Source organism: Capsicum annuum, chromosome 3, assembly GCF_002878395.1.
Source record: "Capsicum annuum cultivar UCD-10X-F1 chromosome 3, UCD10Xv1.1, whole genome shotgun sequence".
Lineage (NCBI taxonomy): Eukaryota > Viridiplantae > Streptophyta > Magnoliopsida > Solanales > Solanaceae > Capsicum > Capsicum annuum.
The window spans coordinates 267,074,548-267,102,289 of NC_061113.1; the positions used below are offsets into that span (position 1 = coordinate 267,074,548).

Genomic DNA, 27,742 nt, shown 5'->3' on the forward strand with positions numbered 1-27,742 from the left:
TATGTGTGAATATGTACCAAACAACAATAGATACAAATAGTCATATGCCCCAATTATCTTTAACAATGCTAAAACTCACTTGTATCAGATCTAAAGGGATAAACAGGTAAGTTACCGAAGATGAGAAAGGGACTGAAGGAGAAGAATAAGAAAAAGAAATTCAGGAACTACGAGCAAGACTGAGGGGAGGCCAACATGTAGTAAATCTGTCTACCAGGGGCTTGTACCAGATGTTAAGGGAAAACAGTGTTGTTATCTCCATTATATCGGGGGTCAACCGGAACACTTTCTTTCCTAGGTAAAGCATTAAAAAGTTCAAGGCTGCACGATTCCTTCTATTTTAATGAAAATATGGCATTGCCATGCTATATGAAAATGCGCAATCACCAAACAAAAGGATGGACAGTCTATCATAAAACTGTCCTAATAGCACAGACAAGTCAGCTAGAATAGGCACAAGAAATAAAAAGAACATATTGGTGGCACAGGTAGGGTAAAAATTGCAAAATTATGAGCTCAAAAAACATAAATTCTCAATTTAATGAAACACAAGGCGTTCAGAGAAACCAAAAATAGAAAGCAGCCTATAAAATCTGTATCCGAATGACAATTTCAACAACACATTTCAAAAACTTAAATACTTAAGCTTTCCCAAAATTCCCTTGCTCTCTAATACTTGAATACCAAAGCGAAGCTACCATTAAAAGTACCCTCCTCAATTACTCTCTTCAAGGGCTTCAAGCAGAAGCTGCTGCAGCCTTCTTCCTTGGAGCTGCTTCAGTCCCTGCACAAATATCGCAATTTGAAGTTCATCAACATAGGCAACTCAGAGCTCCTTGACAACACAAGCTATTAAGACATTGACATGGCAAAATAAGAAACCCGATACACACTTTTTTTCTACTTATATAAGCAAACTAGATGCATCTGGAAAACGATTTTCCTGAACAAAGGGAAGGATTTTTGGAAACAGCATACAGACGCAGAGAACATAATTTTCCTAGCACATTCAACAAAGACTACACGAACATTTATTTAATCCAATTACAAAAATAGATGCAGAGGATATATTTCTCATTGCTCAATTAGCCAAAACTACACAACTTTTTTACGTTCAATTGCAAAAATAGATGCAGATAGCACAATTTTCCTAGCTCAACTAGCATATGTGGATCACTGTTTACGCAGAAACTAAATATCACAAATGCCAGCAATCCATAATACAACGTGTCGTACCTTCTCTGAAATTGGTCTTAAATCGGCGAGGGACGTTGCGAAGGTACCTCATGCGGCCAGTACCAGTTGTCTTTCTGCGGATTGCCTTCACACTCCAGTTGTCTAAACAACAATTTCATTCACCATAACACTTAGCAGAATGATTTGATGGATTCATATACAACACCAAATTATATAACAGAGAAGAGAAAGTAATTTATACATGATCTTTTACGGGCAGCAGGATAAGCACAAGCAGAACAACGGCTCTTCTGGAGATGGAAGCTACGGCGGCCGCATCTCACACAGAGTGTGTGTGTCTTGTTCCTTCTCTTACCGAAACTTCCTGTTCCCTTACCCTATTAATAACAATACAAAATCCAAATTCGTTAGCACATCATCAACTCTTGCAGGCGTAATTTGTAGGAGAGGGAAAGAAAAGTAGTGGAGTTTCACTTACCATTGCAGTGAAGTTGCAGAAACCCTAGCGTCCTCTTCAAAAAGATGAAATGCGGGCGATAATAAGAGTATTTATACTTGGTGATTGGAAAGGGCTTTTTAGGGTTCTTCAAGTGGGCCAACAGTGCTTTGGGCTATTATTTTGCCCAGCCCATTTGTTCGATTACTTAGCCAGGATGACAAGATCCATGTGTTCTTATTTTTAGAAAAACAACATATATCTCAGCAGTTTGGAGACATTTCGTATGATTACTACAATTCTGATTGTGAATTTATCGGGATACATATTTAATTCTCGATACATTCAAAGAAAATACACTTTTACCTTTGTAATGATACATAATTAGCTCCCTATAATTTTTATTTTTTTTAGATCTGTCGAGATACATAATTAGATCCCGATAAATCCAACAAAGATACATAATTCATTCAGATTTTTGTAATTACTTATAAGGGTGGGAATTTGTATAAATACGGTAAGTTAAAGTATATATTTATGTTATTTTTCCTTGATTTTATTATAGAAGTAATAATGGAATAATGACAAATACATTAAAAAGAATAATGTTAAAGAAAAAAAAAGAAGAAAAAAACACACTAATTTGGACGTGAAAATCTTATAAGCTCAGTTGATTTTGATTCTCATTTTGTAAAGCGCAACCAAAAAGAACATCACTCGTGCCATGTAGACGCAAAGTGTGGTATTAATGCCACTTAGAAAGATGAAATAGGACCACTACATACTTAAAACAAGTAACTAGAAAAAAGATAATTAATTTGAGGTGGTTCTATATCTATTATGGCTTGAAATTATGATTTTTCGGAAGTTAATCTTTATTAAAAATTTAATTTGTTTTAGTAACAACGATACATGCCGTCAACTTGTTTGGTGTAGTACGGAGAAAAGTGTCTATAAGCAAATCGTTTTCAGCTGCAATTACGACTCATCAATAGGTCTAGGCCATGTGCTAAGCTTTTGGTAACACCTAATATTTGTCTGATCTAAAACTGCTTATTCAGAGTTTAGTGTTGAGTAATGAGTAGTATAAAGTACCAAGAGAACTGGAAAAAATTGTATAATAAAGTAAGAGCAGATTATATGAATTTATTGTTGAGGTAGACACAGCCTATTGTAGCATGTTGAAGACTTCAAGTGTTAGAACCGTAGGAAAGAGACTGATGTAAATGAGATTGAGCACCCATTTCAATCATCTCTTCTGTTTATGCCTCTTTATCTTCTTCAACCAACACTGTACCAATCTTTTAAAGGCTGGGGGTCCAAAAACCAGCTCTTCGATTAGTTGCTAATTAAGGCCTCTCTCATTATTACTTGAGGTCCCCATTGACATAAAATTAGGTACTCTTTAGTTATATGTACTAATTACATCAAGCATTAACTCAACTCACTAATCAACCTTTTCTTAATAATGATCCTTGTTGATATTCCATTCCCTAATTAAACTTGTATTCCTAAGCTTAAATATCCTCCCAACTGATAGGTGGACAGAACAATCAATTTCGAGTCCTCAAAACTTTTTGATCATTGATTCCCTCCATCAAACAGCAATTAGCTTTTTACTTTTCTTCTCTTTATACCTTCCCTACTTGCAAATTTTCTGAGCAGGGGGTAGGGTCAGAATTATCAATATAATGCAAACTGAAAAACATATCTGGAGGAACAACTAAAGTAAGGAAGTGTCCCTATGTATTTCATAACCTTTTTGCTTTTTGTCTTCAGCTAAAAAGGAGCAGATCAGCTCTGTCTGCTCCCTATCTTTAACTACCTGAAAGTAAAACATTCAAAGAAACCAAGCCAATAGCAGTATCTTTTGCTGGACAGATAGAAAAATCAGATGGAGCCACAAATACTGCTTAAGAAAACCATCCAAAAGACGAAGAATTTCCTCCACAAAACTCCCCATAATCTCAAGTCATTTCTCTTTGGAGGTCACAAGAAGCTACCTAAAGCTGCTAGTCACTTCAATACCTTTTTCTCAGTCAGCAAACGATTCTCAGGCAGCAAAAGAATCCCAAAGACTACTACTGTTAAGGAGTTGGATGACTTGTACAAGGACTACTATCAACAATGGCATCAGCCTGATCACAATGAGATTCAGGAAAGAAAGATCACTGTCAAAACTGCAAGGAAATATCAAGGGATGGTTGAAGGAGATTATAGCGAAAGCCAGAGGAAACTTGCAGTGCGGTTTGGTATGGAAGACAAAGATAGAGAAAGGAGAAAGGAAGATGAGAAGAAAGGGTGCGAGGTCTTATCGAGAAGCACAAGTAAAGGGGGGCTCACTTTACTGCAGAAGATGGAGGAACTGGAAATGGTGGAAGGAGAAGATATAGATCATGTGCTAGATATAGAAGAAGTGCTCCAATGCTACTCTCTGCTAAACAGCCCAGTTTATGTTGACATTGTTGACAGATTTTTCATCGACATGTACACTGAGTTCTCATTTCGAAAACCATCAGGCAGTGTCAATAGTTCAATGCGAAAACTTGGGCCTCTCAAGCTCTAGAAACAAACAAGTACGGTTTGCATGTGTGTGCCTCTAAGATTGTGAGTGGTGGTGCAATTCACCTCTTTTTTACTTCTCTTCCTGTTTGCTAATTGTTTCACTTTATATCAATTAAAATATCCAGAATTGTGTGTATTTATTTACTATTTTGGTTGTATAATACTATGAGATTCAGATTAATCTACTCAGTTGGTATATATAGCGCCAACCAGGCCAACTGTTGAAAGTGCCATAAGAGAAATAATACAACTAGATTTATGTCTTTTAGGCCTACTTCATTCTTAGAAACAAAATCAGAACACTTTGGATTACTAAGCACAATGATATCTCAGTATACCAAAATTGCAATAGGCTAAGCAAATGACCTAACCATTGAACTTTTATCAGTAAACTTTCCGGCAATCTCTGCGGATCTGTCCCATTGGTGCAGTCAGGACTCCCAAGTTGGAAAGCTTCATCATTGCCGAACCAAAATCCTTGTGAAACAAAGACACATCTGAAGCATAAGCTTGGACCCAGGTTTTAGTTTCTTCCCCTGCTGTCAGCTGCTGATCCACAAAGAGTATTCCCCTGCCTTGTAGAAGACTGCGGTAATACAGTGTACCAAAACTTTCTCCTGGTCCCTCATAGTCCATCTTGATTGCTGGCTCCTCCACCAGGGTGGATGATAATTGAACCACAACAGATGATGGTGAAGGTGATGCTGAAATTAGCTGGGAAGGCGGTCGTGATTTTGATGCTGATGACATCAAAGAGGCTGCACTATTGTTGCATTTTGACTTCAAGAAACTCAGAAATTTCGAGTTAATAGAAGGGTCGGAGGTTTTAGTCCCACTGAAATTGTAGAGCCTGTTGATGAAAAATTTGCAATGGACCACACCAGTGCTGTGAGCTCCTGTTGCAAAAATATCTCTAATCAAATACTACCAAAATAAACTAGATGTATCTGTGTGAAAGCAATCAAAACAAAGACCCCTGTAGGGAATAAGTCTAATCAATCACTACCTAAGAGGGTTACTGCCTCCCTTTCATCGAAACCTTTGGCTGAGAATGACTCAATGATCTTGGCTAGATCATCCTGAGGACTAGGAAGCTCGAAAGTTGCATCTTCCGCGAAAGAAGTCATGCTGTCTCTCCTCCCCGTTTTCAGTGGGTAGAAAGGGCCACCAGCCTGAAATTATTCGAAGATTCTTCAGCTGTGTGTTGCTGCTGTGTGTGACAGTGATAAGGGGGAATAGGGGAAGTACCAGAACAATACTTTCTCTAGCAGCCAAAACAACAGCATCAGCGCAAGAAACAACTCCTGGACAAGCTTCTTCAAGCTCTGACTTGATAATATCTATTACGTCGTATCCTTTCAATGATTCGTTGGGAGGGGATTCTTTCTCGCTATGAATTCCGTCAGCAGAATCCAGTAAAACTGAAGCATCACACCCCTGTTATTTTGCATTGATCATTCAAAAGCAACGACTCATCAACCCAGTTTTTATTAACGAAAACTTCAAAATACAACACACTTCAAATTCATGATTCCCTTGAACTATTCAATATACCATTAGTTTTGAGTTGGAAAAAGAGAAACAAATTGATTTCTCACGATAAAGAGATCATTTGTGAGCACAGTCAGTCACAAATAAACACGAGAAAAGAGAGTTCACATCGACATCTTACAAACTAGCTACCGGGAATTAGTAATCACGTTAACCAAAAACCCGAAAAATGGAGTCACATCGCTAAACAAAGTTTTATCAACTATCAGAAAGCAATCAAAATCATGACAAATTAATAAACTTTCTCAATAACAATCAAGCTATATTACGAAGACTGATAATCAAAATACTTCAAATTAACTCACGCTTCGTCAATGACTATAATCCGAACGAAGAACGAAAAAAAATGCACTGCTGTATAAAAAACACGAGTGGATACGATTAGCTGTTTAGGCAAATGACCTCAACAAAGCAGTCATGAAAAGCAAGCCTCATTAATGCAGGAGCAATCCGTGGTTGCTTTCTGAAAAGATCACGAACACTTGATCGGATGATTCGTTCAGCTTGAGGACAAGTTTGTTGATAGTAATCATATCTTAGTGAACCAACAACAGAAGCCGTTTGTTGTTGTTTGAGCTTCCTCCTCTCTACAGAAGTGGTAGCGAACATTGGAAGAGGCGGAAACGAGTGATCATCGAAGAATGAGTACGGACAATCATCATCATCATCATAGGACAAAGAGCAATATTTATATTTTTGATCAGTACGCGAAGAGAATTCGAACTTTTGATCATTGATATCAACATCTTGGTTCTGCATAGAGATGATAACGCATAGTAGAAACACCAGAAAACTTAATTTTCTTGTAAAATCCATTGGAAATCTGAAAGTTGCAGAGGATTTTTTTTGAGAGCTTTGAAAGGAAGAAACGGGAATGGAATGATATTGATAGTGGAAGTGTAAGTTTGTTACTTGTCAGTGAAGCTGGCTAGCTCTGCACAGTAACTAACTCTTACCTGGTGTTAACAAGAATACCCTCTATCTTTCCCGAATTTCCATTTCTGCCATTGCTTCCCTTTTCAGTTGTCCATTTGTCCATGTTCCTTAGTACATCATCTTTATTGGTATTCTGGAATTATGAGACATCTTTTATATTTCCTTTTGTCCATCTTTCCATGAAGTCAAATTCTTATTACGATTTTTAAATATTTTAGCAACAAAATTGTGATTTATAAAGTCCCTAAGTAGGTAAATATATAGGCTAGACTGAGAAAATGCACTTGGAAGTTGGAACTGGTTTTCATAATTGATTTTCTCGTCCTCTATTTGAACCCAGCCTAGTAATATTGATAAATATCCACCTGGAGTATTTGTGACTCTAAAATCCACATCCGTAGGTGTTTCGAGAGAGGTTTATATCATTCCTACAAATTTCATAACACGGTTGCAAGAAAGACTTGACAATTCTCTTACATTAGGAGATCAAGAAAAGAGATACAATTTGAACTCACACCAATTGTTTTGGAGACTCAATGGTTTCCAATAGACTATAAGCCTAAGTGGTCATTTCACACAAAATAGCAACGTACAAAAATTCAAAATAGATTCCAAGTGCTCATTTCATCGGGATATGTTGATGCATGTGGCTCACGGCACACAGCAAAAATGAAAATATAGCAATTGTACAATCAGTTACACCAGACATGGCCCGAGCCTCCACCAGTCATCTATGATAGACTTCGTAGGCAGGACCAGATAAATCAAATATGAGCCCCCAAAACATAGCAAATGCCTCTTCCACTCGGCAGATCAACCAACAATTAATAATCTTAGAAACACAAAGCCTTAAAGCCATGCCAAAGCATCTATTGTATTTTTCTTCTTTTCAAATGAGAAAATGAATAAACAATGACAAGATTCTTGTGTAGCTTAACAGAAGGCTTCGAAAACTCTTCTGAAGAAACCATCATGTGAATGTTGCCACTCCAACATTTGCAAAGCCACATGTTTTTTACACCAACACCTATGGGTGCATTAGTGGATCTACAACAACACCGCTTCCGAAAGCAAATGTGTATAACAACATCTGAATTTTGTATGCATACTGAATTAGAGCTTCAGTTGCCAGAAGATACGAGAACATTGTGCTCCTTCAGACGTCTTTGAAAATGAGCTAACTGGTTCTGTAACTCTAGGATGCCAGCAGCCTTTTGTGAAAGGATTGCATTTAATCGAGAAATATAATTGTCCAACTGGTTCCCTGGTTGATCTGCCTCAACTAATAGGTTCATCTCCTGAAATTGTGAAATAGAATTCTCAATTCCCATGAATATCCAGTTAGCCAAGCAAAATTAACTTGTCTACAAAGTGACAAGAATATATGCAACACATTTATGGGATTACAAGACTGACATGAAGTAATTCCAACAACAAACATCACGTATAATCGGTAACATCACCATTTCTGAGAATATATTTCTACTTCAACTCTCTATGTTGAAGGTGTTAGGCATTGTTCTTACCAAAAAAAAAAAATACTCCTACACGGTATGCAATAAGCCACCTAATTCATGTTCAGCACATACCTCTCGAACAATGTCCATTGTTTCCTCCACTTGTTTCCGATGTGCATTCACAAGATCTTCCTCTTCCTGAAAAAATAAACATAAAGCAGTCAGACGCACACTCGGGCTAAGTAAAATTTCAATTTTCCACAAAATAGTTCACCTTTAAGAGAGCATTCAGATCATCATCTGCATTTGAATACTTTGCCTCTGTTCTAGGTGGCTCCTTCCACTTTGTCTGAGCATTTGCGCTCTTCATTTTATCTTCTGAATTGGAGATGTTGTAACCATCAAGCTTCTCATTCTTCTTCCACATTGGCTTATCTTGTTCATAGAAATCTTCATCATATTCATCTTTGTCAGTCTGTTCAGGCCATAAATCACCGGTATCATCTTCAAATGTTGATGTAGATGGTACAACTGCAGAATAAGATAATGCTGTCGACTCCTTCAGATTTACTGTTGAGGATGAGACTTCCTTCTTTGAGTTGTTCCCTTTTGAAAGACTCTTCACCCTGAGTTTTAAAGCAAAGTGCAAAGGTAAGACTGCACAAATGCAGAAAATAGTAGCAGTGTGAACAAAATCGAATTCAAGAAATGATTACCTGTCGGCATATCTTAACGTATTTAAAGTATGCTCACAAGATCCTGCATTTGGGGAAATGCAAGATATCATAACGGTACGACTATTTCCAACAAAAGAGTCCCTCAGCACTTCAGTTAATTTACTGCCTCTAAAAGGAATGTGGTTTTGATCATTATCAAGCGCTCTAATGCATTCCTTTAGTGCCAGCAAACTTTTATTAATCTCCGCTCCTTCAATTCTGCATAACAGAAGGCAAGGTAACAGGATAGAAAGAAAAGAATTCAGCAAAAAATTTTATTAATAGACAACGAAAAAGCAGTTATTTAGTAGATAAACACCTAGTTTGCTTATCATTATCAGTTGTGTCTGCACCACGTTCACTTCCTGCAAGGTCAATGAAGGAGAGCTTCCCAATAACACGGGGAGGTTTAGATTCACTGCCATCCACTGATCTCTTAACAGAAAGCTGGAGAATAGCATGTGACCTGGATGATTCCTCATTGGCACCAGTGGTGCCAGTACTTCTAGTTGCATTACCTCTATCGATGAGCTCTTTAATCATCTCCACGTCAGAGACCCTGTATTCTTGCAATCCAACTATACATACTTGTTGTTTACCGTCCTCTCTCATGCAAAGTTTCCTGCAAAGAATTAGTTTCAGTTATCTTCGGAAAGCTACAACCCTTAAATGTTGAAAAGAGCAGGAACCCTTACTTCCGATCATTAAGCAAGTCAAAGAGCTTTCCACCATATATCTCAAAAAAGCTGAAAAACAATTGAAAGCCCTGGTTCCGATAAGTATGATGAATGAGCCTCAAAAGATCCCTTGATGCCCTCAGAGGTAGTGGTTTCATGGTATACGTTTTGCCACTTCCTAAATAAGCCAAAGATGAAAAGAAATTTAGAGGAGGTCTGTATTTGGAAAAGCAAGAAAACCAAGCCTGTCTTTTCTCTAGAAATGCTCCTATGTTGGCAAGACATTTCGTGCAGGAACTAGGTTTGAGTTAGTGCACTAATAGATTGTCTTTTCTCACCTAATGGTTCTCTCTCTGAGGTAACCCAGACTACTACCAACCGATTCTAGTAAATAAGAGATTGTTTCATAGAATTGGTTGTTCTTTGCATGATCATCACAGATAGTTTGACACCAGATTGATTATGAAACAAACTTGAAAGCACAGTCGAAGACTTCCCAAAGAAGCTGTGAAATAGGCATATGGCAGAAAAAAATTGACTGGGCATCGGTTGTTTCATATGCCTTGCACTTGAGATAGTGAGGTGAAATTATTGCATATGAAATGATTGGAAGACAAACTTTGAAGATAATGCAAGCAGAAAACTTGAAAACATAAGGTTATTTTTATCAGCAATTGCATCAGTTTAGTACTTTTTGCAATGGTTCCCAAAAAAAGATGAATTTGTATGAATTAAATACACCAGAAAACTTGCCATGACCTAGATCCCTGGAGAATGAGCATTTTACCATTGCATGTAAAATGACCTTTTCTCATTTCTAAGTTAGTATTTGAACATTCTGCAGGGCTGTGAAATTTGAAACCTCTGATTGTGTTAAATTCACAACTGTGTTATATTTATAAAGACTTGGGACTTCAGGAATTGTTGCAATAAGAGAATTTGAGCACCAAAACTGCATAGCAAACCAAATCCCCCTACTTGCTGAACGTGTAGCACTAGACAGTATTTGATGTTTTTAAATTTAATCTTCAACCAATTGATAAAGGAGTTTGAACATTGCAATAACCAAAAAAACACAACTAATTACAGGTGTAGAATATATCCCTAGCATCAATAAGCAGAGTGTCTAAGTTCAATATTAACAAAGGTGTTCTGCAAAAAACTCATCCCACAATATGTAAATGCATTCAGGCCACTATTCTTCACAGTTAGAACATGCAAAAGGTAAGTAGATGAAATAAAAATACTTGTGCCAAGAGAAATAATGGTGACAATGATGAAAATTGTTGATTATGTGCAGGTAGCATACCTGTTTGCCCATACGCAAAGCAAGTAGCTTTTGTGCGTTGGAAAATTATTGGTACAATAGGCTCCACTGTTTCATGGTATACCTAAGGAGACATGTGGCAGACCAAAGTTAACAAGGATCTGAATGCACTTAAGAGTTTTGGGATCTGTGTAGAATCATGCATATAATCACCTCATCATTCGAAACCTCCTCATTTAGGACAGCATCAAACACAAACTCATGCTTCTCGACATACTGAGTCAGATCAACCTGCATTACAGTGGGATATAAGAACTTCAAACTCAAAAAAAAAAGGTTTTAGGGAAACCTTGGGCAAAACAAAGCAGCTAGGAAAAGGAGGCAGATTTACAAAACACAGAGATCAATGGTCATGGCAAACAACCAGATTTCCACATTCTTAATCTTATTGCAGAAGTTTCTGGCATTCAAGAAGAGATATCTTTGTTAGCAAAATGATTTCCATCAGGCAAATAATGGGTAACTGTTTCATAATAGTGATTTCCAGGTTGTCAACTACTAGAATAATCATTCTTGTCACGAGACTGAAAGTGAAGGGCTAGACATGCATATTTAACTGCAAATACAGGATAAAAGCAATTGCATTTCCACAAACCTTGAGTTTAGTTTCATGGACTACTAGAGAGTTGAAACGTGTTTCGATGATGTCTTCTTCATTCTTCGTTAATTCCTTTTTGTTTAGTGGTCGCTTACGCACCTGGAAGTAGAAAACCATAAGAAACAACTACAAAAAGTACAACAACTTCTTTCAGGTGCAAGTCAAATGAAAGAAGGTAGACTCTTGTGCGAGTGAAAAAAAAATAATGAAATCACATAACAGGGATTGTATATTGGATATCGTTAAGAAAACAAAAATTACTTGTTCTGTACAAACTGAGAAGTAGAATACTTAAGACTCCAGAACTAGAAGCAACGAAGTTGAGTAAAACATACCACCACTTTGATCTTTGCGACATTGCTAGCCTTGTCTTTATCAACAGCAAAACTCTTAGAGACGTTACTCTCTGGCAAGCCCCGGACTCGACCAGTCTGCTTGTTGTTCGCAAGGAATTGCTCTGAGTCATCAAAGCTTTTTGCTCGAGCAAAATTATGCATGGAAGCAGGATCATACAAGCCAACAACAGGCATCTATATACGGAAACTCCACATAAGAGAACTTGAAAACTAAACTAAAGGAATTATCAAGACAACGCTGCAAAATTTCAGTCAAATTAGTATGATATTATGTGAATGATCAGGGCAAAGACAAGGACCGAATTGAGGTATATCAAATTGTTGATATCCAGATATATATGGTCCTAGGGTTTGACCCAAATGATGCTACAATAAAATGTAGCTCAAAGAGCCAAAGTGTGTCGACCTGGAGTTTCTAACACCTATATGCCACTGTCCATCGTCTTAAAGAGAAGAAATAGAGAATGCAGGCAAAGAAACCAACAAATGGTTCAATCGCAAAGCCAAGTTTGCACTATACTAACAGAAAAATCAACAGGCAAAATGGCAAGAATTTTGGTGGCGTTGGAAAAGTAAGAAGCTCCAATCAAATGTCCTGTCACTGTAAAATGATAAGCTCAAATCCAACGAATATCATATACAAACTTACTAAAGAAGCAAACTTTTAGGAAGTAATTGTACATATTGCATTCACACAACAAAGATGATGTCCAATCGCATAAATTATTTATCAAATTCCCTTAAAATACGCAGAATTTGTCCAGATGAGAAACCAAACCTCTGGTAGAAGCTCAGTATCCAATGAGTGTAGATCTAAAAGTCCAGGACTGAACTCATTAGGAGAGATATCTTCATCACCATTCCTTCTCTGGCTCAACTGTCGATGATTACCTGGGGGCGTCAAAGGCTCCGAAAAGAGATCACTTCCTCCACTGTAAGTCCTCTGTGCACCTCTAAACATTCTCGCCCCTTGAGCTCCTCCACCATAATATCCATAATCCTGTCCCTTTAACATACCAAAATCAAATAAACACATTGAACAAAACCACTCTATTATCAGATCTACAAGCTAGGTCAACAGTAAGCTCAGAAAAACAACAAAAATAAAAATGAAAAAAATGAAAAAAAAATGTAATAAAAAAATCGGAAACCTGCGGAGGAGGAATGCTGCTATTAGAAGTAGTCTGAAGATGTTGAAGACCAGCTGATTGAAGCCATCTACCATTAGATGAAGTCTCCAGGAAGTTATCGGAGTATTGCCGCTGGTGATGCGCCGTCGATGTTCCAGATCTTTGCCTTCCAACTGCATTCATCTTTTCCGCTACTTCTATCTCCGATTAACCGAACAACCAATCAGCTGAATCCTCACTACTTCCTCTTTCTCTCTGTCTCTATAAATCAACGATTCGATGAGCCGATTAGTTTCAGATTAACAGTAAAAATGTGCGTTTGAGTGTGTATATTAGACAGAGAGAAGGATTCAAATTTAGAGGAAGAAATGGAAGCAGTCTAAAAAGTTTCAACGGTTCTGATTCATTTCACTGTTTCAAAATCATTTCACCGTCACAACACTAAAAGTAAATCTGAATGTATTTTCAGTGTGTAATAAAAAGGAGAGGAGGACGACGAACACAAAGTATTTTATTCATGTATTTATTTTACCAATCAGAATTAAAATTAGAAATATTCAAAAAGGATTTTGAATTTGGCACGTGTGAGGAGCCTGATTAGGCTTAGTAAAGGGGTTAGGTGGGGCCCGCTAAATTTTGAATTTTGAAGATGGATACAACCCACAAACAGGCACACATGGTGGGGTTACGTCGTTTTATGCATCCATTGGCCATACGTTTTTGCTATATTGTAATAGTATATGTTTATTAATATATGAATTTAACTTAATTAATTATAGGTTGATATTTGACCAATTCTGAATAGTCTTTGACTAGTATTCAAATTTTCGTACAGATTAGATTGAGACACATGTAAAAGTTCAACGGTGGATTTTAAATAATTGAACGTGCGAATATCGTGGTCAGAAGTAATTAAAATGAAAATAAAAGGGTGGCAGTGTCCAACTTTTGGAATGGATCCGTTTAAATGCACTTTTAATGGATGGATTATTATTTAGTTGAGTGTTTCATGATTATTTTTTTTTCGGGTCACCGCTTATATTTCGTTTTATTTTTTAAAAAATAAAAAAAGTACGTATATATCCTAAAGTTTAATAAATGGTATAGGTATATTTTAGGTACCTTTGCCATCAATGAAAAGATATATATAATCCTGAACTTTAATAAATGGTAAAGATATATTCTCCGTCATACTGTAGGTATAAATATATCTTGTCGTTAATGAAAAGGTACATATATACCCCTGAACTTTAATAAATGGTAGTTCCGTCATATTTTAGGTACAAATATACTTTTGCTACTAATGAAAGATACATATAAACTCTTCTCACTAACGGCAGGACATGTGTCACAATCTTGTTCGTGTGCACTTTTTTTAATTTAATTTATCACACCCTTACCCTATTCGAAAATAATTCTAATTTAATCCATAATTCGATTCAAATAATAATCCAAACCTTCAATAGAACCTTCAAGACGAAATAAATTCTAATAGAACCTCCAAGACGCATCTCTATTCACGCATATCCATTCTCTCTTTCTCTTTCTGTCAGATCGGGTTAGGTTTAGGTTATTATTTGGATCGAGATATGGGTTAAATTAGAAATTTTTTAGGGTGAGGATGCGATAAATTAAATTAAAATGACCAAATGAACATGATTGTAACATGTGTCCAGCCGTTAGTGAGAAGAGTGTATATGTACCTTTTCATTAATGACAAGGATATATTTGTACATAAAGTATGACGGGGGTATATCTGTACAATTTATCAAAGTTTAGGGGTATATATGTCCCTTTTCATTAGCGGTAAATGTATATTTATACTATAACGTAGGATATATCTGCACCATTTATCAAAATTTAGGGGTATACTTATACCTTTTCCGTTTCAAAAAAGAATGTTACTCCATGTATTTTAATTTATTTCTCTTACTTTCTTTTTTAGCCCACTTTAAAAAAAAATATCTCTTTATTGTTTGATAACTTTTTTGTTCTTATTTTTTCATGTGACGTATTTAAGATAACAAGATCAAAAGACATTTTGATATATTGTATATATTTTTAATTTAAGATTACAAGATTTTTAAAAAATTGCTTTCGTAAATTCCATGCATTAAGTAAAAATCAGATAAATAAATTAAAAAGGATTGGTTATTTTTTACAAAATTAGGCATGCTATATTAGTAACTTGAGGCCCATTATGTTTATACTTTAGAAGGCAAGGCACTGACAAGTTGATCGTTTGATTTAGCCTTCTCCTGCTCTGAGCTCAATATATAGTCAAGTCACTCCGAACAGGAACTAGTTGATTGTGGTTAATATGCAAATTCCATTACATCAGTCACAATCGGTATCATAAAGTTTTTGAAATACCAAATCCAAAAAGGCGCGGGACATTTAATATTTTGTCTCTTTACATTGGTGTCTTTTCAACTAACTGGAAAAAAGAATTCAATATCACGCCAAAATAATACTGTGTCTGACCAAGCTTCTGCAAAATCTAAAGTATATTTTCTTTCGGAAACTGTTGGGTTTTTTGGCCAGAATTGGAGAAAAAATAAATGTTTCTGTTATAAATCAAACGGGAGATTCCAACCCAAAAGATTACTCTAATGGGTGGGAGAATCCATTTGACATCTAAACTCCTTAGCATTTCTCTTTTTTTCCAACGTGGGACATTGGTTCATTACAGTTTCATATCTGCTAAATCTATACAGTTCACAATAAAATGTGTGTGTTCAGGTTAAGGAGACCAAAATTTGGATGGAGATGCTCAGGCATGCCTCTTGGAGCACAAAAATGTTGCTGCATCGGTTTAGGATACTCCTAGAAAGCACTACGTTTGAAGGATCCGACAAGCACCCGATAACATTTTTGAAGAGTCCAGGCAACAGTCTAGGAAAGCATAATGTAGTGAATACTGAATCAACGTTCCAGTTAGATTTATGTTGCAACTTATCAACATCCGGACCACCAGGCTTCGGTTGAAGACATATCCGTTTCATGCTACATTTCAACTTCTCCGATTCAAGCTCTTGTTTGAATGATTCGAGTCGTTCAAGTAAATCAATGTTTTCCTGGCGAAATCAAACATCATAAACAAAGTATCAATTGAGTTGTGATGGTGATGACTCGGAGAGACAAGACAGAGAGGGGACTCTTTTATACCTACTAACTCCGAGGATGATTATAAGCATTATGGTTATCACAATCCACAAACTTCACATTTCTCATGTGCAAGGCGTCAAAGAGGGGAAGAAGAAGAGAAAGATCAAAGATAAAACAAAGAGATGTCAAGAAAATTGTATTGAACGTTCACCTTTTGCTGTTTTGCAGTAGGTCCAATTAAGTACTACTTCTTAGTAGCAGCAACACCATCCTCCTCCAACAACTGTTTAATCTGCAGTGAAGGCCAACGTTAAAAGACTAGAAAATGAGGTGCAATTAAGCTGCTCTGACTCTACAAAATGTTGTCGCACTAGCGTCAGATCCTTAAAAAATACACGACTTTTTGAGGACCTGACATGCACCGGGGCTCTGTTGAAAAGTCTCAGCAACAATAGTAACACTCTTTCCAAGTAGAGACCTCGTACGTAGTGAGATCTATCAATGCAAAAAACGTGTCTCAATAATCAGATGATGCAAAACAAAAGATTTTCACTTGGCTGTGAATCTAATGAAGGTGACATGTTCTATATTAATGCATATTATGGACGAGCCAATATCAAAAAACGGAAACAATGCATCAGTAACCGGATATATAGCTACGGTCCTGTAATCTTTAAGCTCGTCGTTTGGTAGATGATGTAGTAGAAAAAGTAATACACGCATTAGCTTTATGTATTACTAATACTTAATTTGATATACTTTTTTGATCTATTTAGTTATACACTCTATTTTGTATTATGCTATGCATAATAATACATCAATGCATGCATTAGTTTAATGTGTCTTACTAGCATCTTGTTTGGTATATTTTTGCACCTTATAAATTGTTGGGTTCATAGAAGTGTGAATGAAAAATGAAGAAAAAATGATGGAGAAGAGGAGACACTAATTTGAAAAGTGTACTCCCAAAATTAGAAAGTTCACTAATTCTCCCACGTTGGTAGGAGAAGGGAACTTTGGAGTGTTTATAATGATGAATACTTACTCCACATGATAAGTGAGGCAAGGAATAAGAGATGCCTTGCGCCGTCGGTGACGTCGCTCACTCGGCTTCGGCTTCGGCTTCGAATTTGGATCGATTGATGAGATCTATCTTTTTAGACAAACTTTATTTGACGAAATCTGATCAATATTCCATTTATATGCATGCAGTAACAGTAACAGATGCAATATTTTGACAGAACTGATGCACTGTTTCGACTGAACTGATGCGCTGTTTCTGAACTGATGTACTATTTCTTTTCGACTAAACTGATGCATGCACTGAACTGATATACTATTTTGTTTCGACTGAACAGATGCTATTCTTCAATGAAGTGATGCACTGTTTCGAACAGGTGCAATGTTTGGTGAAATTGTATACTGCTTCAGTAAAAATGCTGTAGACATGCATTTTCAGAAACATCACACCATTTAAGTGAACCAATGCCACTTTTCGAAGAGGCATCTGCTAGGCTATATAAACCTGCTTTCCTTCACAGGTTTTGATATGAAATTTTCAGAATAAAAACTATCTTCTTTTCTTTACAAATATTCTGTGTGATCAATCAAAACATTTTGTGCGTTCGAAGAATCCGCCTATTTGAGGTACCGCTATAGTCGGATTGAAGGTCATTTTATCCTGGGAGGAAGATTCCATAGCCTCGGGTACAGTGAGGGGAATTATTCCTTAAGGAAAGTCCATGAATTCGGATGACTTGGTCTTATTCATTTCTGTTTCATCTATTTCTAAAAAATAAAATACACCTCTTGAAAATGTCATTTTGATCTTATGTTGAGGGTATTTGATATCCTTCATTGTGTTCTTGTTTATATACTTGAACTTTAGTTAAAGTTGTTGTTTCCACTATACAGATTCTGCGTACCCGTAGAAGGAAGATAACAATCTTAAGGAATAAATTAATTTTACAGAATCTGTATAACTTGTTTTTTGAGATTTAAGCTTTAAGCTTTCTACGCCGCTTGAATTTAACTAATGATTAGAAGACATAAAATCTTCATCACAAGTTAAAGTTCACTCGGTTGACGATTTGAAGTTATAAAAACTTCATCGTTAATTAGAAACAAGAAGAAAAGTTGAAAAGTTATTTAACTTTATAAGTAGTATTCTGAAAATACTAAATTTTTCTGTCTTGTGTTGACAGGAAAGATGACTAACGAAAGTCAAATGATGGATGCGACAACGCCTGTGGGGGCAACTAATATTGCCGCATCAAGTCGCACAAATGTTCCGCCAACAATGGCACCGGCGGAGAAGCCCAGAAAATTTTCGGGCATTGACTTCAAGCGGTGACAGCAAAAGATGTTCTTTTACCTTACCACTTTATGTCTGCAACGGTTCACTAACGAAGACGCTCCTCAGGTGCCCGAGGGAACCTCAGACAAAGATCGTTTCGTTATTGCAGAAGCTTGAAAACATTCGGACTTCCTTTACAGGAATTATATTCTGAGTGGTCTCCAAGATGACCTCTACAATGTTTATAGTGGAACCAAGACATCAAAGGAACTATGGGGGGCACTTGAACGAAAATATATGACGGAGGATGCGGGAATTAAGAAACTCTTTGTTGCACGGTTCCTGGACTTCAAAATGATAGATAGCAAATCTATTGTCTCTCAAGTACAGGAATTGCAAGTCATCATACACGATCTCTTAGCAGAAGGTATATCTTTAAAAAATACCTTAGTTGAACAAATTAAAAATGTACTTAATACTCACATAAACTGTTTTGTAGGTTTAATTGTGAATGATGCTTTTCAAGTAGCAACGATAGTTGAGAAGCTACCACTTTTGTGGAAAGACTTAAAAACTACTTAAAGCATAAATGCAAGGAGATGACTGTTGAAGATCTTATTGTCCGACTTCGTATTGAAGAGGATAATAAAGATGCCGAAAGAAGGTCAAAGAGGAATTCTACAATTAATGGAGCACATATTGTAGAAGATGACCAAAATAATTTCAAGAAAAGGAAGAAAGCTGAACAAGGAAACAATCAACCCAAGAAAAAGTTCAAAGAAAAATGCTTCAACTGTGGCAAGATTGGCCACAACTCCACAGATTGTCGTGCCCCAAAGAAAGGCAAGAAGAAGGATCAAGCAAATATAATTGAATCCAACAAAGAATGCGATGATCTGTGTGCTATGTTCTCAGAATGCAACTTGACAGGGAATCCTCGCGAATGGTGGATGGATTCTGGTGCCACCCGCCATGTATATGCCAACATGGAGCTGTTTTCGTCATTCGCTCCGGCTCAAGTAGAAGAAATGATCTATATGGCAAACTCATCTACGGCTAAAGTAAAAGGAACAGGAAAAAATTGCTTAAAGATGACTTCTGGAAAGGTCTTGACACTTAACAATGTCTTGTATGTTCCGGAGTTACGTAGGAATTTAATTTCTATTTCACTTCTAGACAAGAACGAATTCAAATGTGTAACCATTTCTGAAAAAATTGTAATTAGCAAAGGAGAAATGTATGTAGGAAAAGACTATCTGACCGAAGGCCTATATAAGATGAATTTAATGACTATTGAAATAAATAAAAGTTCAAATTCTTCTTATTTTCTTGAGTCTTATGATTTATGGCATGAACGTTTAGGCCATGTTAATTACAAAATGTTACAAAAACTGATTAACTTAGAAGTTTTGCCAAACTTTGAGTGCAATAAATCAAAGTGTCAAACGTGTGTGGAATCGAAGTATGCAAAGCATCCTTATAAGTCCGTTGAAAGGAATTCCAATCCCTTAGACTTAATACACACTGACATTTGTGATATGAAGTCAACACCATCACATGGTGGGAAAAAGTATTTCATAACTTTTATGGACGATTGCACTAGATACTGTTATGTCTACTTGCTAAATAGTAAGGATGAAACAATAGATGCATTTAGGCAATATAAAACTGAAGTTGAAAATCAGTTAGACAAAAAGATCAAAATGATAAGAAGTGATAGGAGCAGAGAATATGAATCTCTCTTTGCGCAAATATGTGTAGAGAATGAAATCATCTATCAAACTACGGCCCCATATTCACCTTAATATAATGGAATTGCGGAAAGAAAAAATCAAACTTTGAAGGAAATGATGAATGCCTTACTTATAAGTTCTGGTTTACCGCAAAACTTGTGGGAGGAGGCTATCCGTACGGCCAATCGTATGCTCAACAGAGTTTCCCATAGTAAGACACAATCAATTCCTTACGAAAAATGGAAAGAAAGGAAACCCAACTTGAAATATTTCAAAGTGTGGGGGTGTCTAGCGAAGATTTAAGTTCCTATACCTAAAAGGGTTAAGATAGGACCTAAAACAGTGGACTGCGTGTTCATAGGATATGCTAAAAGTAGTAAACCATGTCAATTTTTGGTTCATAAATCCGAACATTCGGATATTTATGGAAATACGATAATTGAATCAGATAATGCTGAATTTTTAAAAAATATTTACCCGTATAAACTTAGACATGAACAGTCTAGTGGAGGATCTAAACGAACTCGATATGAATCAAGTGAGAATGTACATAATAAAGAAAATCCAAGACGTAGTACACGTCAAAGAACGTCAACTGCGTTTGGATCAGATTTTGTAACATTTCTCTTAGAAAATGAGCCTCAAATATTTAAAAAAGTGATGTCATCGTTAGACTCATCCTTTTGAAAAGAGATAGTCAATAGTGAGATAGATTCAATCTTAAGCAACCATACATGGGAATTGGTTGACCTTCCTCCCGGAAATAAACCGTTAGGTTCTAAATGGATCTTCAAAAGGAAAATGAAGGCAAATGGTACTATTGACAAATACAAGGCAGGACTTGTAGTAAAGGGCTTCAAATAGAAAGAAGGCCTTGATTACTTCGATACATACTCGCCAGTAATAAGGATAACATCGATTTGAATGTTAATTGCCTTAGCTGCGGTATATGGTCTTGAAATCCATCAAATGGATGTAAAAACCTCTTTTCTAAATGGAGAATTGGAGAAAGAAATTTACATGGAATAACCTGAGGGTTTTGTGGTTTCAGGGAAGGAACACAAGGTGTGTAAACTTATCAAGTCATTATATGGACTAAAGCAAGCACCAAAATAATGGCATGCGAAGTTTGACCAAACCATGTTGGCAAATGAATTCAAAATAAATGAATGTGATAAATGCGTTTATATTAAAGACACTCCAAATCACCAAGTCATTGTATGTTTATATGTGGATAATATGTTGATCATCAGCAGAGACATTTCTGACATAAATGCAACCAAACGAATACTCGAGAGCAAGTTTGATATGAAAGACCTTGGAGTTGCAGCTGTGATCTTAGGTATAAGAATCCATCGAACTCCACAAGGGTTAGAATTGTCACAGTCTCATTATATCAAAAAAGTACTTGACAAGTTCAAGTATATGGAATTCGGTATTGGCAAGACTTCATTGGATGTGAACTTTCCACTTCGAATGAATAAAGGTGAAAATGACTCACAATTAGAGTACGCAAGAGTATTGGGATGTTTAATGTATATAATGAACTGTACACGACCAGACGTAGCATGTGCTATCAGTAAATTGAGTCAGTACACGAGTAATCCCAACAAAACTCATTGGATGACAATGCAAAAAGTTTTGGGGTATCTTAAATACACTCAAAATTATGTTTTGCATTATAATAAATATCCTGCGGTACTTGAAGGATATAGTGATGCAAATTGGATCACCGGATCAAACGAACTAAAATCCACAAGTGGATATGTATTTACTATCGGTGGAAGAGCAGTCTCTTGGAAATCATCCGAACAGACTTGTATTGCTCGCTCTACAATGAAATCTAAATTTATCGCATTGGATAAAACCGGTGAAGAAGCAGAATGGCTCTGAAATTTCTTAGAAGATATTCCTTATTGGCCTAAGCCAGTGGCACCAGTATGTATACATTGTGATAGCCAAGCGACAATAGGTAGGGCAGGGGGCATGATGTACAACGGTAAATCTCGTCACATACGACGAAGACACAATACTATTAGGGAACTTCTCTCTAGTGGAATTATCACTATTGACTATGTAAAGTCAAAGGATAATGTGTCGGATTCACTTACAAAGGCCTATTTAGAGAAGGAGTAGAAAAGACATCCAAGGGAATAGATTTAAGGCCTAGGACAAGTCAGCAGGGTGGTAACTCTACCTAGCAGACTGGAGATCCCAAGGGCTAGGTTCAAGGTGATCAAACAAATTTGTGTTTGACATGTTCAATATTGTCAATTACCCAACTCATTCTCATGATGTAGACAATGTTTAGTAAATAAGGATAAGACTTAAAGTGAAAAGTTTTTTTAATGATTATCTACATTTGACAAATTTGACCAAATAGTTTAATCTATAGGATTGAACACTTAGAAATCACCTATGTGAGGGCGCAGTGGAAGCCACTTCAAGGAGAATGTTAGTAAATGCCTATTCTCTAAGCTCTCATGAAATCGAGACGTGTTCATGGTTGTAAAGAACAAAACCGTGAAAACCATAAACGGTAAAAGGTTGGATGTGTGACATGTGTTGTCTAGGTGTATATTAAAGCTCGATAGTTCAAAAATATCAAATCTACTGATTAACCGAGTGCATCCAATGTATGTTCATGATGGAAAGTTCAAAGGAAAACTCACTTATCCAGATGCAATCGGTCTTTGCTTGATGATCACATACTTGTCCGTAAAAGTTTTATGAAAAATAGCCATTCACCATTCATGTGGGGAATATTGTTGGGTTCATAGAAGTGTGAATGGAAAATGGAGAAAAAATGGTAGAGAAGAGGAGACACTAATTTGGAAAGTGTACTCCCAAATTTGGAAAGTTCACAAATTCTCCCACATTGGTGGGAGAAGGGAACTTTGGAGTGTTTATAATGATGAATACTTACTCCACATGATAAGCGGGGCAAGAAATAAAAGATGCCTCACACCGTCATCGTCGTCGCTCGCTCAGCTTCGACTTTGACTTCGACTTTGAATTTGGATTTAGATTTGGATTTGGATCGATCGATGAGATCTATCTTTTTGGACAAACTTTATTTGATGAAATTTGGTCAATACTCCATTTATATGCATGCGGTAATAGTAACTGATGAGGTACCGCTATAGTCGGATTGAAGGCCATTTTATCCTGGGAGAAAGATTCCATAACCTCAGGTATAGTGAGGGGAATTATTCCTTAAGAAAAGTTCGTGAATTAGGACGACTTGGTCTTATTCATTTCTATTTCATCTATTTATGAAAAATAAAATACACCTCTTGGAAAGGTCATTTGATCTTGTGTTGAGGGTATTTGATCTACTTCATTGTGTTCTTGTTTATATACTTGAACTTTAGTTGAAGTTGTTGTTTCTACTATACAGATTCTACGTACCCGTAGAAGGAAGATAACATGTATAACTAATGCTTGCATTAGGTTTACACTTTATTATGTATTGAGGTGTGTATTACTAATACCTCAAAATCCGTGGTATTAGCAAAGTAATGGATCTAATACATGCATTAACATGATTAAAATACACTATTATCCTTTAAAAAAATCACATCCTTTCCAACATATATATGAAGGATATTTTTGTAAAAAATTTTTTTTTTTTAGAAATTATTTAATTCTTGTTATTTTTAATACATCAAACCAAATAATGCATAAGAAAAATACAAGCATAATTAATGCAAGCATAGGTAACACAAGCATTACTAACACACCATATTTTGTATTATTCGTATACACTCTACCAAACAACCCCTAAAAATCATGGTGTTAGCAATGCATTTGCATGGGTAAAGACACAATAATCCTCAAAACTTTTTCCACCTTATTTGTATTATATATTTGTAGAGAATATTTTTATAAATAATTATTTTTTTTTTGAAAATATGCAATGCAAGTTATTTTTAACACGCCAAACCAAACACTACATAAGAAATAATCTCAGCATAACTAATGCAAACATAACTAATACTAGCATTGCTAATACATCATATTTGCCTAATTCTTATACACCCCCTACCAAACAACCTATTTAGGAACAAGAAAATAAAGCGCAACAGGAACTTCAACATTTGGCTCAAAACTTCTCCTTCTTAACTGACCTATATATTAGTTCATTTAGTGCAAGGCTTGAACTTGTGACCTAATACACGAGTCCCTCAGCCTTTGTCAATTGAGCTAACCCGGGGGCTAATTGACCTATTTTATTTCTCTACCCACTTATTTGAATGTTCTAGGTTTACATTGAGGATGGTATTTCTTTTTATTTGGTATGGGCTAATTGACCTATTCTATTTTGTCTACCCACTTATTTGAATGTTCTAGGTATATAGTGAGGATGATATTTCTTTTTATTTAGTATGATGAGGATATGAGTTGTGCTTATATGGAGAAACATGGTCAGTGAGGATCCATATAGCCGATCCTAACTTGTTTGGACTAAGGAGTAGATGTTGTCATAAACATTACAAACAGGTACTGGTCGCAAGACTAATCCTTCTCCAACTAATTTGATTAAATTGGAGAAACTTCAAAACTTATGTCTAGTAGTTCCGTCTCTCATCTGCAGTGTTAGACAAGAATCTGTTAGATCCGTATGTTCGGATTTATGAACCAAAAATTAACATGCTTTACTATTTTTAGCATATCTTATGAACACACAGTCCACAGTCTTAGGTCCTATCTTAACCCTTTTAGGCATAGAAACTTGGACCTTTGCTAGACACCCCTACACTTTGAAATATTTCAAGTTGGGTTTCCTTTATTTTCATTTCTCATAAGGAATTGATTGTGTCTTATTATGGGGAACTCTATTGAGTATACGATTGGCTGTAAGGATAGCCTCCCCCACAAGTTTTGCGGTAAACTAGAACTTATAAGTAAGACATTCATTATTTCCTTCAAAGTTTGATTTTTTCTTTTCGTAATTCCATTAGATTAAGGTGAATACGGGGCTGTAGTTTGATGAACAATTTCATTCTCTACATATACTTCGGCGAAAGAAGATTCATATTCTCCGCCCCTATCACTTCTTATCATTTTTATCCTTTTCTCTCACTGATTTTCTACTTTATTTTGTATTTCCTAAACACATTTATTGCTTTATCCTTACTATTTAGCAAGTAGACATAACAATATCTAGTGCAATCGTCAATAAAAGTTATGAAATACTTTTTCCCATTACGTGATGGTGTTGACTTCATATCACAAATGTTAGTATTTACTAAGTCTAAAGGATTAGAATTCCTTTCAACGGACTTATAAGAATATTTTGCATACTTTGATTCCACACACGTTTGACACTTTGATTTATTGCACTCAAAGTTTGGCAAAACCTCTAAGTTAATCAGTTTTCATAACATTTTGTAATTAACATAGCCTAAACGTTCATGTCAAAAATTATAAGACTCAAGCAAGTAAGAAGAATTTGAACTTTTATTTATTTCAACATTCATCTTATAAAAGCCCTCGGTGAGATAGCCTTTTCCTACATATACTTCTCCTTTGCTAATTACAATTTTTCCAGAAATGGTTACACATTTGAATCCGTTCTTGTCTAGAAGTGAAACAGAAATCAAGTTCCTACGTAACTCCGGAGCGTACAAGACATTGTTAAGTGTCAAGAACTTTCTTGAAGTCATTTTCAAGCCCACTTTTCCTATTCCTTCTACCTTAACCGTACCGGAGTTAGCCATGTAGATCATTTCTTCTACTTGAGCTGGAGCGAATGACGAAAACAACTCTTTGTTGGCACACATATGGCGGGTGGCACCAGAATCCATCCACCATTCACGAGGATTCCCTACCAAGTTGTATTCTGAGAACATAGCACACAGATCATCACATTCTTTGTTGGACTCAACCATATTAGCTTGGTCCATTTTCTTGGCTTTCTTAGGGGCTCGACAATCCGTGAACTTATGGTCAATTTTGCCATAGTTGAAGAACTTTCCCTTGAATTTCTTCTTGGGTTGATTGCTTCCTTGTTCAACTTTCTTCCTTTTCTTAGAATTATTTTGGTCATCTTCTACAATAGGTGCTCTATTAATTGTAGAATTCCTTTTTGACCTTCTCTCAGAGGCCTTATTATCCTCTTCAATACGCAGTCAGCCAATAAGATCTTTGACATTCATCTCCTGGCGTTTGTGCTTCAAGTAGTTTTTGAAGTCTTTCCACATAGGTTGTAGCTTCTCAATGATCGCTGCTACTTGAAATGCATCATTCACAATCAAACCTACAAAACAGTTTATGTGAGTACTAAGAAAATTTTTAATTTGTTCAAATAATGTATTTTTCAAAGATATACCTTCTGCTAAGAGATCATGAAAGATTACTTGCAATTCCTGAACTTGAGAGACAACCGATTTGCTATCTATCATTTTAAAGTTCAGAAATCTTGCAACAAAGAATTTTTTAATTCCCGCATCCTCTGTCTTATATTTTTGTTCTAGTGCGCCCCACAATTCATTCGATGTCTTAGTTCCACTGTAAACATTGTAGAGGTCGTCTTGGAGACCACTCAAGATATAATTCCTGCAAAGAAAGTCTGAGTGCTTCCAGGCCTCTACAATCATTAAATTCTCTTTGTTCGAGGTTCCCTCGGGCACCTCAGGAGCATCCTCACTAGTGAACCTTTGAAGGCATAGAGTGGTGAGGTAAAAGAACATCTTTTGCTGTCATCGCTTAAAGTCAATGCCCGTAATTTTTTCGAGCTTCTCCGCAGGTGCAATTAGTTGTCGAGAATTTGCTCGACTTGTTGAAGCAATACTAGTCGCCCCCACAGTCGTAGCTATATCTTGAATTTGACTTTCGTTAGTCATTTTTTCTGTCACCGGAAGACAATAAAATTTAGCATTTTCAGAATACTATTTATAAAGTTAAGCAACTTTAAACTCTTCTTTTCGTTTCTAGTTAACAATGAAGTTTTTATGACTTCCAATCGTCAACCGAATAATCTTTAACTTGTGATGAAGATTTTATATTTTCGAATCACTAGTTAAGTTCAAACGGAGTAGAAAGCTTAAAACTTTAATCTCTAAAAACAAGCAATACAGATTCTGCAAGGTTTATTCCTTAAGATTGTTATTTTATGGTGTTTTCGGGTACAAGAATCTGTATTTAGGCACAACAACTTCAACACTAGTTCAAGTTTAAAACAAGAACACTATGAAGTACAAAAACACCCTCAACACAAGATCAAAGTGATCTTTCTAAGAAGTGTTTTATTTTTTCAGAAATTAAGATGAAATAGAAATATAAAGCCAAGTACCCCGACTTCACGGAGTGTCCTTAAGGAATAATTACCCTCACTGTACCCGAGGTTTTGGAATCTTCCTTCCAGGATAAAATGACTTTCAATCCAACTATTGTGGCACCTTAAATAATTGGATTCGTCGAACTCACTCAACGATTTGATTGATCACAAAGAATGTTTTGAAGATAAAAAGAGTTTTTATTTAAGAAAATTTTTCATTCATTTCTAAACCTGTGGATGAAAGCAGGTTTATATAGCCATCAGATGCCTCTTCTGAAAGGTGACAATGGTTCACTTAAAAGGTGTATCCTTTAGAAGAGTCATGTCTGTTCATTTGAAACATTGTGTCTTTTTCTTAACAGACACAACTATCTGAA

General features: G+C 36.1%; 4 protein-coding genes across 5 annotated transcripts; 1 reads left to right on the forward strand and 3 right to left on the reverse strand.

The window, feature by feature from the left end:
* Positions 1–511: 511 nt before the first annotated feature.
* LOC107861813 (60S ribosomal protein L37-3) lies at positions 512–1,842 on the reverse strand. The gene is made up of 4 exons (XM_016707182.2): positions 1,676–1,842; positions 1,439–1,574; positions 1,237–1,338; positions 512–784 (listed from the first exon to the last, which is right to left on the reverse strand). The coding sequence occupies exons 1-4, from the start codon at positions 1,676–1,678 to the stop codon at positions 738–740; spliced, it is 288 nt and encodes a 95-aa protein (XP_016562668.2). The 5' UTR covers positions 1,679–1,842; the 3' UTR covers positions 512–737.
* A 1,685-nt stretch (positions 1,843–3,527) lies between these two features.
* LOC124897261 lies at positions 3,528–4,431 on the forward strand. The gene has a single exon (XM_047410128.1). The coding sequence runs from the start codon at positions 3,528–3,530 to the stop codon at positions 4,197–4,199; it is 672 nt and encodes a 223-aa protein (XP_047266084.1). The 3' UTR covers positions 4,200–4,431.
* Positions 4,432–4,582: 151 nt separating this feature from the next.
* On the reverse strand, positions 4,583–7,135 carry LOC107861812 (putative Peroxidase 48). The gene is made up of 4 exons (XM_016707181.2): positions 6,152–7,135; positions 5,447–5,635; positions 5,205–5,370; positions 4,583–5,094 (listed from the first exon to the last, which is right to left on the reverse strand). The coding sequence occupies exons 1-4, from the start codon at positions 6,563–6,565 to the stop codon at positions 4,583–4,585; spliced, it is 1,281 nt and encodes a 426-aa protein (XP_016562667.1). The 5' UTR covers positions 6,566–7,135.
* A 148-nt stretch (positions 7,136–7,283) lies between these two features.
* LOC107861811 (kinesin-like protein KIN-13B) lies at positions 7,284–13,654 on the reverse strand. 2 transcript variants are annotated; one of them, XM_016707179.2, is made up of 12 exons: positions 12,968–13,654; positions 12,595–12,822; positions 11,796–11,990; positions 11,458–11,559; positions 11,016–11,093; positions 10,845–10,926; positions 9,554–9,713; positions 9,178–9,480; positions 8,859–9,077; positions 8,417–8,768; positions 8,275–8,340; positions 7,284–7,983 (listed from the first exon to the last, which is right to left on the reverse strand). In XM_016707179.2, exons 1-12 carry the CDS (start codon positions 13,127–13,129, stop codon positions 7,807–7,809), a joined length of 2,124 nt encoding a protein of 707 aa, XP_016562665.2. In that variant the 5' UTR covers positions 13,130–13,654; the 3' UTR covers positions 7,284–7,806. The 2 variants fall into 2 exon arrangements, with proteins under 2 accessions (XP_016562665.2, XP_016562666.2); XM_016707180.2 differs by having other exon boundaries at positions 12,595–12,816; positions 12,968–13,460.
* Positions 13,655–27,742: the final 14,088 nt, after the last annotated feature.

Coding starts and splice junctions, on each gene's coding strand:
- LOC107861813 (XM_016707182.2), bottom strand. Junction 1,339..1,438: donor TGCTGCCCGTAAAAGATCAT/GTATAAATTACT, acceptor ATTGTTGTTTAG/ACAACTGGAGTGTGAAGGCA. Junction 785..1,236: donor TAAGACCAATTTCAGAGAAG/GTACGACACGTT, acceptor ATATTTGTGCAG/GGACTGAAGCAGCTCCAAGG.
- LOC124897261 (XM_047410128.1), top strand. CDS start 3,528: ATGGAGCCACAAATACTGCTTAAGAAAACCATCCAAAAGACGAAGAAT.
- LOC107861812 (XM_016707181.2), bottom strand. CDS start 6,565: ATGGATTTTACAAGAAAATTAAGTTTTCTGGTGTTTCTACTATGCGTT. Junction 5,371..5,446: donor CTAGAGAAAGTATTGTTCTG/GTACTTCCCCTA, acceptor GAATAATTTCAG/GCTGGTGGCCCTTTCTACCC. Junction 5,095..5,204: donor GGAGGCAGTAACCCTCTTAG/GTAGTGATTGAT, acceptor TTTTTGCAACAG/GAGCTCACAGCACTGGTGTG.
- LOC107861811 (XM_016707179.2), bottom strand. CDS start 13,129: ATGAATGCAGTTGGAAGGCAAAGATCTGGAACATCGACGGCGCATCAC. Junction 11,560..11,795: donor TCGCAAAGATCAAAGTGGTG/GTATGTTTTACT, acceptor TTCTACTTCCAG/GTGCGTAAGCGACCACTAAA. Junction 9,714..10,844: donor CTTTGCGTATGGGCAAACAG/GTATGCTACCTG, acceptor TGGCTTATTTAG/GAAGTGGCAAAACGTATACC.